The following is a 12,786-nucleotide window of genomic DNA, read 5'->3' as shown; positions in this document are numbered from 1 at the left end:
GACATGTGAAAGCCATTGGCATTGTTCCAAGTTTGAGTTATCTTCATACGGCAACCTCGTGAGCGAGCTGTGGTAAATGGAGCAGAAAGCATCGATGAAGAGTAGCAGTATACTCTGTCAGTATGTATATATGTGTGATTTCAGAGAATCATCGTATTATACCTATGCAGCTACTATATATACAATCAAGGTAATTCTGTCATATCCTTGCCATGCACACAAGACCCATCGTAGGTAAGGTGTCTTGGCCAAAATGTGCGGTGACGTCGCCTAATGTGCCAATCTCCCCACTACAGCACTGAAAGTGAGCTGCAAGCTGAAGCTCCCCTCAGCTGGGCTAGGATCTTCACTAAAGCTTGTTTCTCCAACCTTTTGCTCCGTACAGTAGGTACCCATCGTCATCGACCCAACCTCATTGGATTGGATGCCTCAATACACTGCATATCAGTATTCATATCCCTGCCCTTCCCTGTTTTGCTCTTTTGTCTCATCTTGTCTTGTCTCGTTTCTGTGTCGAGAACTTCTTCCTCCCTCCCTTCCCCTCCTCTTTTGCCTCTGTTCCTTCAACCTCTAGGCTTGTAGCATATGGTCAACCTCTGCTAAATATGTCCAATCTAAAGGACCTGTACAGCCAATCTGGCGACGAGAGTCAGACAAGCAACTTTGGGTTAGCACGACACAAGTATTCAATCGAGCAGAACTAACATAGTCCAGCGTCGACTTTGTCATTCACTACAAGGTCCCTCCCTTAGGTAAATAATACTCTTCAGTGACCCTCGCGCAACTAACACACCATAGAACGCGCAGAAGCTGAAGCCGGCTTTGTCCAGCTCATCCAGGCCCTCACCACTGTTGGTCTGGCCACCGAAGTTCGCCACGGCGACAACAACTCCCTCCTCATCTTTGTCAAAGTCGCTTCCCCCGATCTTTTCGCGAAGCAAGTCTACCGCGCCCGCCTTGCCGACTGGCTGCACGGCGTTCGAGTCTCAGCCCCCCATAGCGACGTCAAACAAGCCCTTCACGATGAGCCCGTAGTCGAAGCAGAGCGCCTGCGCTTGATCTACCTCATGATAACGAAGCCACGTAACGAAGGCGGTGCTGGAATCACTCCGTCCAATGCAAAGTGGAAATATGTCGAGTCCATATTTCCTCTGCACAGTCACAAATTCAACAAGGATTGGATCAAGAAGTGGAGCAGCAAGTATATCCTGGAGCAGAGCGACATCGACGACATTCGAGACAAGTTTGGTGAAAGCGTTGCCTTCTACTTCGCCTTCCTGCGATCCTACTTTCGCTTCCTCGTCATTCCCTCTGGTTTCGGCTTTGTTGCATGGCTTCTGCTCGGCCAATTCTCTTTTCTCTATACCTTGCTCTGCGGTCTCTGGTCTGTTGTTTTCCTCGAGTACTGGAAGAAGCAAGAGGTCGACCTTGCCGTGCAATGGGGTGTCCGGGGTGTGTCCAATATCCAGCAGGCGAGACCTGAGTTTGAGTGGGATCGTGAAGCTGAGGACCCTGTCACCGGCGAAGTTGTTAAGGTGTATGAGCCCATGAAGCGCATCAAGACTCAATTACTTCAAATCCCCTTTGCTCTGGCTTGTGTTCTTGCTTTGGGTGCTTTGATTGTGACCTGCAACTCCCTTGAGGTCTTCATCAATGAAGTCTACAATGGTCCTGGCAAGCAATATCTGGTGAGTTGATCCGGATACTCTCGCCAACATAACTGACTGGTTACTAGGGCTTCTTGCCAACCATTCTTCTGGTTCTGGGTACTCCTACTATCTCCAGCCTGCTCATGAGCGCTGCTGAGAAATTGAACTCAATGGAGAACTATGCTACTGTTGATGGTAAGGATGTTAATCCTTCAACCGTAGTCGAAGCTAATCTCTATAGCCCATGATGCTGCTCTCATCCAGAAACAATTCGTCCTCAACTTCATGACCTCTTATATGGCTCTGTTCTTCACAGCATTCGTCTACATTCCCTTCGGCCATGTCCTGGTACCTTTCCTCGAATTCTGGAGAAGGTCAGCCCAGGTTGTCACCTTCAGCGAGAAGCCGCTCCCGACAAGGGAATTTCAAATTAACCCTGCTCGAATTAGCAACCAAATGTTTTATTTCACAGTCACGGCTCAGATCGTGAACTTTGCCACCGAGGTTGTGGTACCCTACCTCAAGCGAGAGGCGCTTGAGAAAGCCAAGGCCCTTAAGTCCCAGCCAAAGGTTCAGGACGATCACGAAGAGGAAGCCGAATTCCTTGAACGTGTACGCAAGGAGAGCGCTCTCGAGGCGTACGATGTCTCGGGAGACTACCGTGAGATGGTCATGCAGTTCGGTAAGCTGACGTTGGAAATGTTTGTGAAACTCAATATCTGACCTTGGGCATAGGTTATGTCTCTATGTTCTCGGTCGCTTGGCCACTTGCAGCTTGTTGTTTCCTCGTCAACAATTGGGTTGAGTTGAGATCCGATGCTCTCAAGATTGCCACCAGCAGCCGACGACCAATCCCATGGCGAACCGACTCAATTGGACCCTGGTTGACCGCATTGAGCTTTATTTCTTGGCTCGGTAGTATCACCAGCTCTGCTATTGTGTACTTGTGCAGCGGCGCCCGAGGTAACGGAAACCATGGTGAACCATCACCTCTCAAGGCCTGGGGTCTGCTGCTTAGCATTCTTTTGGCTGAGCATTTCTACCTGGTTGTCCAACTGGCGGTCCGCTTTGTTCTCAGCAAGTTGGACAGTCCAGGCGTACAGAAGGAGCGCAAGGAGCGTTTCCTGATGAAGAGAAAACTTCTGGAAGAGAACATTGGCCAAGGTGCCTCGGAAGAGTCTTCAGTTCCAGGCATTGACCACAGTGAGAAGATTACTCGCGAAGCCTTGGAGGAGGAGGCCCGACAGACTTCCATCCGAGGTCACGGAACGCCCGAGGAGACGTAAGTGGACTTCAAATGATGATTCCATATGTGCTAATGGATGTCACAGGTTCTGGCAACGCCAGAGAGGTATGAATGAGACCATTGATGTCGGACGCAGAATGATTGAGCAGCAGGTAAGTGTGGGGCCATTCACGATTCGAGGCTGAGAATCAGCTAACAGTTTATATAGGAAGCAGCCGCGGAAAAGAATGGAAAGGCCAAATCTGCCGTGCCAAGTATGAAGGCCGCCTGAAGTGGACTGAAAATCAAGGCCTGGGGCAAAATGGGATAGAATCTGGAGGATGGAAAGAGGTTGGTATAGATGGAATGATGGTAATGGTAAACGAACGGTTATGAGCTTACGATTGGTATGGATTGGGAGAGATAACATCGCTTTGTTGGTGAAAAGAGTGCTTTTCTTGTCAATTGAAAGTCTTTCTCGCCTGCATCGTCTTATCCTTTCCATACTTCTGTCATGACGGAGATCAATATAGGCAGACACGTGCCACTAGAGCGCCATGGCGAGGCATTCATGATAGAGAGGCTAGAGAGGGCCACTAACGCACGTGTGTCACTCTAACAGGGCGGAGGCTGTGCTGTATGAAGATCGCTCCCTTGACAACGCCGCGGCTGAAAAGTCTAGAGCAATGAAGTGAGTTACAGAGCAAGACAATTAGAGAGGCTTGTTTGCCTTGTTTGATCGACTTGAATCTATCGTATCTGGAGGGTGGTCGGCCATTGACTATGCGTAGCCAGTTTGCTGGACGATCATGACAGTAATGATATGAACCCCTAAGCAGAAAAACAAGGTTCAGCCAGGCCGTTGATAAGAACTGATCGACGCTGTGATTGTGTGTTCTAGAAGATATTGTTCGCAAACTTTAGGGTACTCCCGTCACAGTAGCCCATGTCTCATTCAGATCACCCACAGCAAGGCTAATTAGGTAGGTAGGCTATCATAAGATGCAGTTTGCCTTGATGATATCCATTCTGATGGATTAAAGCCTTGAATGATCAGCGCTGTCAGGACCATATACGGGCCTGCATTGTTTCTTGACCCCATTCCATGATCGCCGAGGTCCACTTTGCGTTGTGCTTCGTTATGGGGCCTCATCAAGGCTACTCCGTACAAACGTGATGAATCGCTTGCAAGACAAGGGGACAAAGCAGGGACAAAGAAACCTCGGTAATCTGGTATTTCATTGTGTTACTAATTTCGCCGTTATACGAGTCTCTGAACCCCCAATTCGCAAACACTGACTATCCTGTCGCTGCTTTGGTAACTTGATCTGTTTAGTATGGTACCTGACTACTGCATCAGCTTCATGAGTTCTGACCCAAAGGAGCCCTCGGTCAAGATGTCTTGTTCTGTCTAGTCATATATTTCCCCTGGCTATCACGACTTAACTTTACCGAGAGCATCGACCGAGCAGAATTTGATTAAAAAATCCCACTGCTAGAGGTAATAGTGAGTGAGGATGATATTCTGGTGCATGAGGCCATAGAGAGTCCCCCAATCCCGTTGCGTAGATCCGTCAACGTGGGCAGCGGCAAGTGGAGCAACTCCGCCTTTCTATCGTTCTGAAGGGAAGGAGGGCCCATGTCATGTCTCCTAACCCCCGCTAGTTCCATCCAACTCGCCCGTCTCTTCAAGTCAACTCACTCAAGACAAAAATTGCTTCGAGAACCCAGAATACAGGTCCCTAATGCCCGGGCGACCCCTAACTAATAAGGTGCCTACTCGTACTAGATCGTCGGGGATAGAGCCATTTCCCACTGCACTCACCGGGGCCCGGCTTCCGGTCGGCCTATCATGTAGTACACGCATCTCTCAAGCCGCATGACACCAGACAGCCCAGACGCCATATCGCCCTATGAGCAACAAAGAAGGGCCCTGCCTAGCCTAGGTCTAGGACTATCACTGACTGCAGCCTACTGCACTGTTGTCGATTCAAGCTCTCAGCTGGAGTGGGTGCTAGTGTGCCCTGGTGAGTGCCCAGCCAGGCCATGTATGTATGCTAGTAGGCCGTGCCATGGTAATCCTATAGATGCAGCATCCCCATGTTGGTTCCCTTCTTCTTCCTCTTCTTTCAACCTTAGTTCCCAACCTTAGTCGCTTCATGACCGTTGCGGTTGCCTTACCCAATTCCACCCTGTCGTGTGATGATCCCCCTCCTCAGTCCTTCGGCCCCCAATTTTCGGCCCTCATATTGACTTACACGCCCACCTCATTTATTGTCACATACTCTTTCACCACAAACATCCCTTCTTGAAGTTTCGGTCAACCTGTCCACAAGTTTCGACTACTTGACCTCATCATGGATGATGTAGCCGACCTTGTCATCGCGCCTTTCCGCGACATTGTCGAAAAGGGCCGTGAGGCTACACAAAACGCTGGCGATGACAAGACAATGCTCAAAGCCTCTCAAAGCCTGACAAAAGAGGGCGAGCGTGCGCTCAAGAAAATTGAACCCCTATGTCGAAAACACCTCGACGAATATGGCTCTAACTTCCTTGATGCTCTCAAGGAAAATGGTAAGTCGTCATTTCATCTTTAGCCCGCCTTGTTATTTCGATCGACGTTGATTGACTTTGCCAACCTAGACGAAATCGCTACTTTCCGAACCGAGCTTAATGAATTACTTTGGGAGTTCGACGACTACATCGAATTGGACGATTTTGAGCCTGAAAAGTTCGCCGAACTACAAGCCCTTTCGAGGAAGGCCGCGCCCAAGGTTTACGACATTCTCATGCGCCTCAAGCTGGAGGTTCCCTATGATCATGACAGCCGCTCCATCATGACTCGAATGTCCGGGTCACAGTCAAGACCAATCTCGCCAGATGCACCTCCTCTTCCGCCGATATACCCATTTTCCGATCTGAAGAAAGATATTCCCCGGAGTGCTTCCTCGCTCGCTGAAAGCCGCACTAGCAATGACCCTGCAACGGTCGAAGCAGCTACTGCTGAGTTGCGGCGCATGATGCAGTCTCGATCAGGACCGGATGAGGGCCTATATGCTGAATCACCAAGACCCAGCCATACGCCTCAGGCTGTACTCACACCAGTTGAGCCGCCTCCAAGACCACCATCGGGTAACCCATGGGACTTCAATGTCAAGACCTCACCGAAGCCACGCGATAATAACTTCCCGGAAGACTTTTCCTTCGAAAGGAGACAGCCTGTGGCCCCAGTAGAATCACCTATTGAGCCGATTTCACCACCTCTGAGCCCAGATTCAGGTAGGGAACTTCGTCCGCGCCCACTCAAGATGGGAGGTGATCGGTCGTCTCAGTACAGCAACGACTCCCAAGTTAGTTCAGTTGGCATGGAAGCCGGGACATACGAACGAACATACAGTGTCTTCCCAACACCACGAGGTCGCTACTCGAGCCACAACTCCATATTATCTACCTCTATCCCCGAAGATGTAGTTTCAGAAAGGGCCAGCACAGGTTACGTCTCGCAGCTATCTCCAACTCCAAGGACGGTTCCGCCTCGATCACATTCACTTCCTCAATCTCGCCCTGAATCAGTCGAAACCAACCCTGGTTCTGTTTTTGACTCGGGACGACACGATGGAGTGACCACCCCCCTCACAGACAACCGCGAATCTTCGTATTCAGTGGCAGATGGCAGTCCGACACTCGGCACTGCAGAATTGAGTCCACTGTCCGTAAAGCCTCCGCCTGTAACCAACTACCAGGGCATGCTTGAACCAGTGCAGCCTGTCATGGTGCCGGAAGTCGATAACCTGCCGATTCCCGTAGAAACTGAAATTACGATCCCCGAGCACCCACCAAACCCGTTTGCCATTGACTGCAAACTCAACCCTCAGAGCTCCTTCTACGTTCATAAAGGGTTTTGCGATGGAGCAAAGGAAATATTGAACGGTGGTGCGGGAGTCAAGAAGACCGTGAAAGCAGTAAGTCATCTCTTTGTCCTTTTTATCGTTTGATGCTAAAAGACATAGGGGTTTGCAACCGTAGCGACAATTGCAAAATGTGTCAAGTGCCACTTCGAGCTTGACTTTAATGAAATTGACTTGGATGTCAACAAAGCTGGTAAGTCCATGGGAGCCTCTCGATATCGTGCTTGTCGTGCTGATTATACCACAGAACGAGGAAACTTCATAAAAAATGGTATCGGTTATAGGTTGCGATTCCTTCAAAAGTCCCATTTGCCAACTCGACGATCTGATGATGTTCTGTATGGCTGTGTGTTTTGTATCACTCAGGGAAAGACTCTTCACGCCAGTGACGCAACTGTGTTCATTAGCCAGAAAGCCCTTTTTGCTCATTTGGCTCGCCATCCTCGTCCTCTGCCAGCAGTCCCAGGGTTCACAGTGATCGACCAGACTGAAGTTCCTGCCGAATACAAGAATGACTACGACCTTCATTTCAAATCGTCTGTCGAAGCACACCCTGCAATTGAGAAAGCTGATGAGATAGCGTGTTTGCCAACTGCGATCAGTAAGGAGGCTGCTCGGCGTATGTACGGGCAGAGACTGTTGTACGATAGGACACCGGCGCTTGAATTGGTTGTTAACGCAAGGGTCTGTGGCCTTACTTGGCCTGCAAAGTACCTTGGAGAATGGGCAATGGGGTGGTACGACGGGCAATGGGCTTCAGTTCCCACGGAGATCATTAAGCTGGATCCGCCACCATCCAGTCAGATCAAGATCGACGGAACCAGCCCAGTCCAAGTCACCGCAAGATGGAAGTTCAACCAGAAGGACAAAGTCAAGGGTGACTGGCTAAAGTTTGACAAAGATGAAGTTATTACCAACGTCAGCTGTAAGTTGTCCCTTCAAACAATGCCAAGGAAAGACTGCTCATCTGACTCATGAATAGGGGCTTACCAAGAATTTTGGTGTTGGTCGGGGACGAATTCCAGGGGCAAGACAGGAATCTTCCCTCAGGCGTTCATTGACATAGCCACTCTACGCGGCTTTGGCAATTCAGGATCTGACAGAGCGAGTATTGTGAGTAACGAGAGAAACAAGTCCTTGTCTGTTCTGTCTCGGTTCTCGTCTCGCAAAGCCAGCCGAGCAGGAAGACCCGGAAGCGTAGCCGGCTCGATCAGCAGCAACGAGACACCGTCGCTTCCAACCCCGATCACGAGCAGTACAAGCGTACGCAATTAAGTAAAACTGAGGAGTCGTTTGATGGAATGTAATATGTATGACGAACTACGATGTGTTCGTTATGGCGAAGGGCGTTGGGCGGCGTATGTGCACTATACCCAAGGATAACTTACCAAGTCCTTTCTATTTGTTTTTGCTTCATCATGTAGACTATTTTTATCATTTCCTCCTTTCCTTTTGGAGAATGTTAGATTATGACTGATAGCCCAATTCGAACATTGACATGACCATGTCCGCATCATGATGGCTCCCCGAAAGGCGTGTTTGCGATCCAGCAATTACTTGAAAATAGACCCAGTTCAGATTTGCAGGTTCAACAACAGGTAGGAGGCGCCGCCAAAGCAAGGGTTCTTGTGGTCTGGCGCTCAGTTCATCGTCGCCAAGACTGTTAGGATCTTGTTTTTGACGAGGCATGGCTTCTTCCAGGAATAGTTTTCCATATCTGACGAGTCTGGTCTGATAGACTGCCTGAACCGCCGGACTCAATAATAATACGATAAGCCCATGTTGTTAAGTCTGAAGATGGGTTGAAGATTGAAAGCCAATGAACGAGGGCCTCATTAGCGACCTTGTCTTAGGATGGAGTTTGACAAGGTCGGCCTAAGCGCCCTGTCGTTCAGCTGCCGCTGAGATCGAAGTTTATGAGGCGCTTGGGACAAGTAGACACGGGTGTAACGAAGACTAAATCGAAAGGGGAACCGCCTGATGGGGCTTGTTTATACTGAGAACGTAAATAGCGCATTTTCTGTTTTTCTTTGTAAGTTTACGTGTAGGGATATGATCAATGTGGAAAGCCTTTGAGGCAAGGTACTAAGTTGAGGCTCTGTGGATTTTAGTGCACAGGTGCTCCTGCATCTATCTGCACTTGCACCTTGCACAGAGATCTCCAGTGCAGCAGCTGCAGGTACAACGGGCCTGTCTCTTGCCCTAGTTATGAACCTCCACTTGACCCAGAAATGATTTGTTTCAACTAGAGATTCTCGGAGAGAAGGGAAAGGAAAGGAAAGGAGAGAAGAAAAGACCCATCCAAGATTGCCTCTTTTTCTTTGCCGTCCTAAATACGGAACACGGCCATCGGTCTCGACTTTCCTGGTTGGCTGTGACTTGCATATTCATGACAAGGTATCGATCTTCCTTGAGTTATCTCGCGTTGCGGCCCTTGTTGGGTCTTCAGGCTTCAACTGATCGGAATTTTCGATGAAACATCTGCACATCTCCACCCTCTACTGAAAATCACTACCTCTTGAGAACAAGCTGAACAATGCAAAATGCGGTATCATTGATCATGAGCCACGCCGCATCAACAGATCGTCTCCAAGATCGACATGGTAATTCCGTCGGTGAAGGCTTTGTCAAAATTATTAGACAATGCGATAATCGACACTCATTCATTCCCTTTGTGACATGACCGTCCTTTTTCCGATGTCACCTCAGTTGTGCTTTTTACAGTAACCTCCTGGCAAGGGTGAGTCTCAGTTGGACGACTGGCAGCTCGATATAGCAACTTATACTTTACCTCCGACAACCACGGACCCGATGAAGGCGTTTATACAACAAGCTCAGCTGTCGCCCTCTTCCGATCAGGACACAAGTGACACCGTGCTTGGGTATTCAATCGGCTTTGTGCAAGGATTAAGGTCAAAGGCGTCGATTGTTTAAGGTGATGAACAAGGAAGATAAGTTGGATACAAAAGGCGCCAACGACCTAAGCGGCTACAGCGGAGGCTGATATGCTCCGAGAGACAAAGAGGTTGTACAGAGTACAGAACACAGAGATAAGACTCCAAGCAAGGGGATGATGAACCCGGAGTCGTGCAGACAAGATAATGCTTCAGGAGCACCAGCAATGCCACCTTAGGGCTGTCCAACAAGATGCGCTGGCATGAACAAGAATAGGCTAGATTAGGATGGCATGGGATGGGATGATTCTGAAGAAGGTCAAGATCTAACTATATCTTGTTTGCGCAGCTAGTATTGAAAATCCACTGGCGAATTGCTGTTATCGCATAATATTGGCATACGGCTTGAAACACCAAACCCTGGCTCCGAAGCCACGACAGCACAGCAGGAAAATAGGCGATCATAGGGAGAAGGATACGCATGATGATTTGAGGATCGGTCTGCAGGGATCTGGTACAACTCATCAAGTCTCTGAGAAATGGTCTGCAGATCTGGAGATGTTTTCTTGCTTTTGGTCCTTACTCTACGCTTCGCAGGATCAACCTGGGAGTTATCCCCGTGCCGTGTCTATCAAAGTCTGTCCCTAATATCTTCAGATGCAGCTGAAGGTGACCTGAGTATCAGGTCAAGCACGTGGCACAGCTAACAAAAGATAAGGTCGATGCCCTGAGACTACGACGGGTAAAAAACCAGTAGCGTGCCGCCTGTAGCGTCAGGGGTTGGTTATCTTAGTGCCCTGAGCCCCGGCAGTCGCTTTTTCTTCTGTGGGACCTATCCCGTAGTCCTGGGTCTGAAACATCAAGCGCCCCATCACGACTTTCATCGGCGCGTCGCATCTTCACCTTGAACCTCTTCCTCGCCCAATCACTGATGGGAACTGCTCCGAGTCCACATACTCCACCGACTCTTGGCTGGGACAGCAACAGTTCAGCATTATGCTAAACGTAGCGTTGGCGTCCTCATCCTCTGCGGTACATACCCATACCTGTACCCCTGGGGGGGCTTTTCTTTCGCTATGCCATGTCGTAAGTGGTGCTGGTCGCGGCAATGGCCATGCCCACGTTGGAGGAAACATTCATTCATCAACGGACGTCAATGCAATGCAAGTCATGGGGGAGTTTGGTGTGGGTTTAGACAAAGAGGCATCCACTTGAGGGCAAAAAGTTTGATCTTCTTGTTTGTATGTAGCTATAGTACCTATATAGATCTCCTGGTCCCTTCTCATATCTTATACCCGAGCTGTTGCTTCATTCATTTCACGCCTCTTCTCTGATTCATTCAAACTCTGAGAGTTATTAAAAGTTCTATTCATTTCTGATATTCTCTTCTCCTTCCTCAATGCTATCAAAACCCTTGTTTCCTTAACTTTCATTCATTCTTTCAATATGCATATCCCCTGGGCGGATCTATTTACCGGGACGACTTTCGTTACTTCAGTCAAACCTTCAACTCAAGCTCGAGGCGTCACCACATATACTGAAAAGGCAGTTACTGCTATCCAGGTTCTAAATGAAGATTTCTACAATTCTGCCACCGGTGTGTGGGATAATGCTTGGTGGTCGAGTGCAAATGTCAGTCTAGGTCTAAAGCCTCTTATACTTGACGCAAAGCTAACAACAACCAGATCATAACCACGCTCGCTGATTTCTCGACTCTGCGTCTCGAAGAAGCCAACAAGTTAAATATTGGAGGAGTTCTCGCCACAACCTACGAAAACGCCCAAAAGACAACGGTCCATACCATGAAGACAATGACCAACGGCCTCGTTGCTTCTTCCTACTGTATAGACTCAAGCTCAGGCTGTATGATGAAGCGAGGTTTCTTGGGAAAGCGTGGTTTCGACGACTTTCTCAACGAGTTTTACGACGACGAAGGCTGGTGGGCTCTGGCATGGATCAGAGCATCAGACGCAACTGGCAATGACCAGTATCTCGAGGCTGCTATCGACATCTTCAACGATATGCAGACCGGCACAAACACACCTTGCGGCGGCGGTATAAGGTGGAAGAAGGAGGGAGAGGATGGCTCAGGTTACGTCAATGCAATTGCAAATGAACTATATCTCGCAACTGCTGCTTCGTTAGCACGACGTGTTTCAAAGAACAGCACATACCTCGACATAGCCAAGAAGCAGTGGGACTGGTTCTCCGATAGTGGCATGATCAACGAGAAGGGACTTATTAACGATGGGTTGAACGGTGAATGCAAGAATAACGGTCTTCAGACTTGGAGTTACAACCAAGGAGTCATTCTGGGCGCTCTCGTCGAACTTTCGCTTGCCACAGGAGACGACGCTTACACCGACAAAGCTCACAAGATCGCCTATGCTGCCATTAAGGAACTTACCAACAAAGATGGTATCCTTATCGAGAGTGGCGGTTGCGAGACCAAGGAGGGTCACTGTGGCACAGACGGACAACAGTTCAAAGGTATCTTTGTCAGAAACCTCCGATACTTGCACACTGTTTCACCAAAGCCCTTGTACCGTCGCTTTATCACGAAGAACGCCATATCCATTTGGAAGAAGAGCCGCAGCAAAGACAACAAGCTAGGCGTTTCCTGGGCTGGGCCTTACATCGACGCCACTGGCCCCTCGCACAGCAGTGCATTGGATGCTATAGTAGCAGCGATCGCAGTTTCGAACTTATGATTTAGAGCGGGAAAAGACTGGGGCGTCATGGACGGGCAAAAGAATAAACTAGGGATTGGATTTATTGGCGAACCTGGGTTATTTCATTGGGCATAGAGGAACACGGCTTACGAGCATCAGACAAGATAGGGTCTGTGACTCCTGGTTTATCTTATTTGTTAATGGTTGATACCCCTTTTAGAGGATTGGAGGACAGACAAGGTAGCTGGAGCTATTTAAAGAGAAGATGTGGAGGCTTGAGGCGCTCACAGATAGACAGACATCCTTGATAACTGTATAAACATAATCAGTTTGAAAAGTATGATGATACAATAAACCTGGAATCATCTATTGACCTTTTGACTCCTTACACAACGTCAAGCTTCTTGAATTTATATGATTGCTTTCATGAGGTGGGAG

The 12,786-nt window shown here is 48.9% G+C and overlaps 3 protein-coding genes across 3 annotated transcripts; all 3 read left to right on the top strand.

Moving 5' to 3' along the window:
• Positions 1 to 605: 605 nt before the first annotated feature.
• On the top strand, positions 606 to 3,166 carry FSUBG_5144 (IST2; the record flags this gene model as incomplete). Its single annotated transcript, XM_036683209.1, has 8 exons — positions 606 to 667; positions 715 to 752; positions 799 to 1,688; positions 1,736 to 1,844; positions 1,891 to 2,331; positions 2,385 to 2,931; positions 2,981 to 3,047; positions 3,104 to 3,166. The coding sequence occupies 8 exons, from the start codon at positions 606 to 608 to the stop codon at positions 3,164 to 3,166; spliced, it is 2,217 nt and encodes a 738-aa protein (XP_036539325.1).
• A 2,065-nt stretch (positions 3,167 to 5,231) lies between these two features.
• FSUBG_5143 (uncharacterized protein) lies at positions 5,232 to 8,057 on the top strand (the record flags this gene model as incomplete). Its single annotated transcript, XM_036683208.1, has 5 exons — positions 5,232 to 5,448; positions 5,518 to 6,836; positions 6,885 to 6,975; positions 7,030 to 7,707; positions 7,765 to 8,057. The coding sequence occupies 5 exons, from the start codon at positions 5,232 to 5,234 to the stop codon at positions 8,055 to 8,057; spliced, it is 2,598 nt and encodes an 865-aa protein (XP_036539324.1).
• Positions 8,058 to 11,122: 3,065 nt separating this feature from the next.
• FSUBG_5142 (glycoside hydrolase family 76) lies at positions 11,123 to 12,387 on the top strand (the record flags this gene model as incomplete). Its single annotated transcript, XM_036683207.1, has 2 exons — positions 11,123 to 11,308; positions 11,362 to 12,387. The coding sequence occupies 2 exons, from the start codon at positions 11,123 to 11,125 to the stop codon at positions 12,385 to 12,387; spliced, it is 1,212 nt and encodes a 403-aa protein (XP_036539323.1).
• Positions 12,388 to 12,786: the final 399 nt, after the last annotated feature.

The sequence above is a fragment of the Fusarium subglutinans genome, assembly GCF_013396075.1.
Source record: "Fusarium subglutinans strain NRRL 66333 chromosome Unknown NRRL66333_c0000049, whole genome shotgun sequence".
Classification (NCBI taxonomy): domain Eukaryota; kingdom Fungi; phylum Ascomycota; class Sordariomycetes; order Hypocreales; family Nectriaceae; genus Fusarium; species Fusarium subglutinans.
This window is presented reverse-complemented; position numbering and strand designations above follow the sequence as displayed.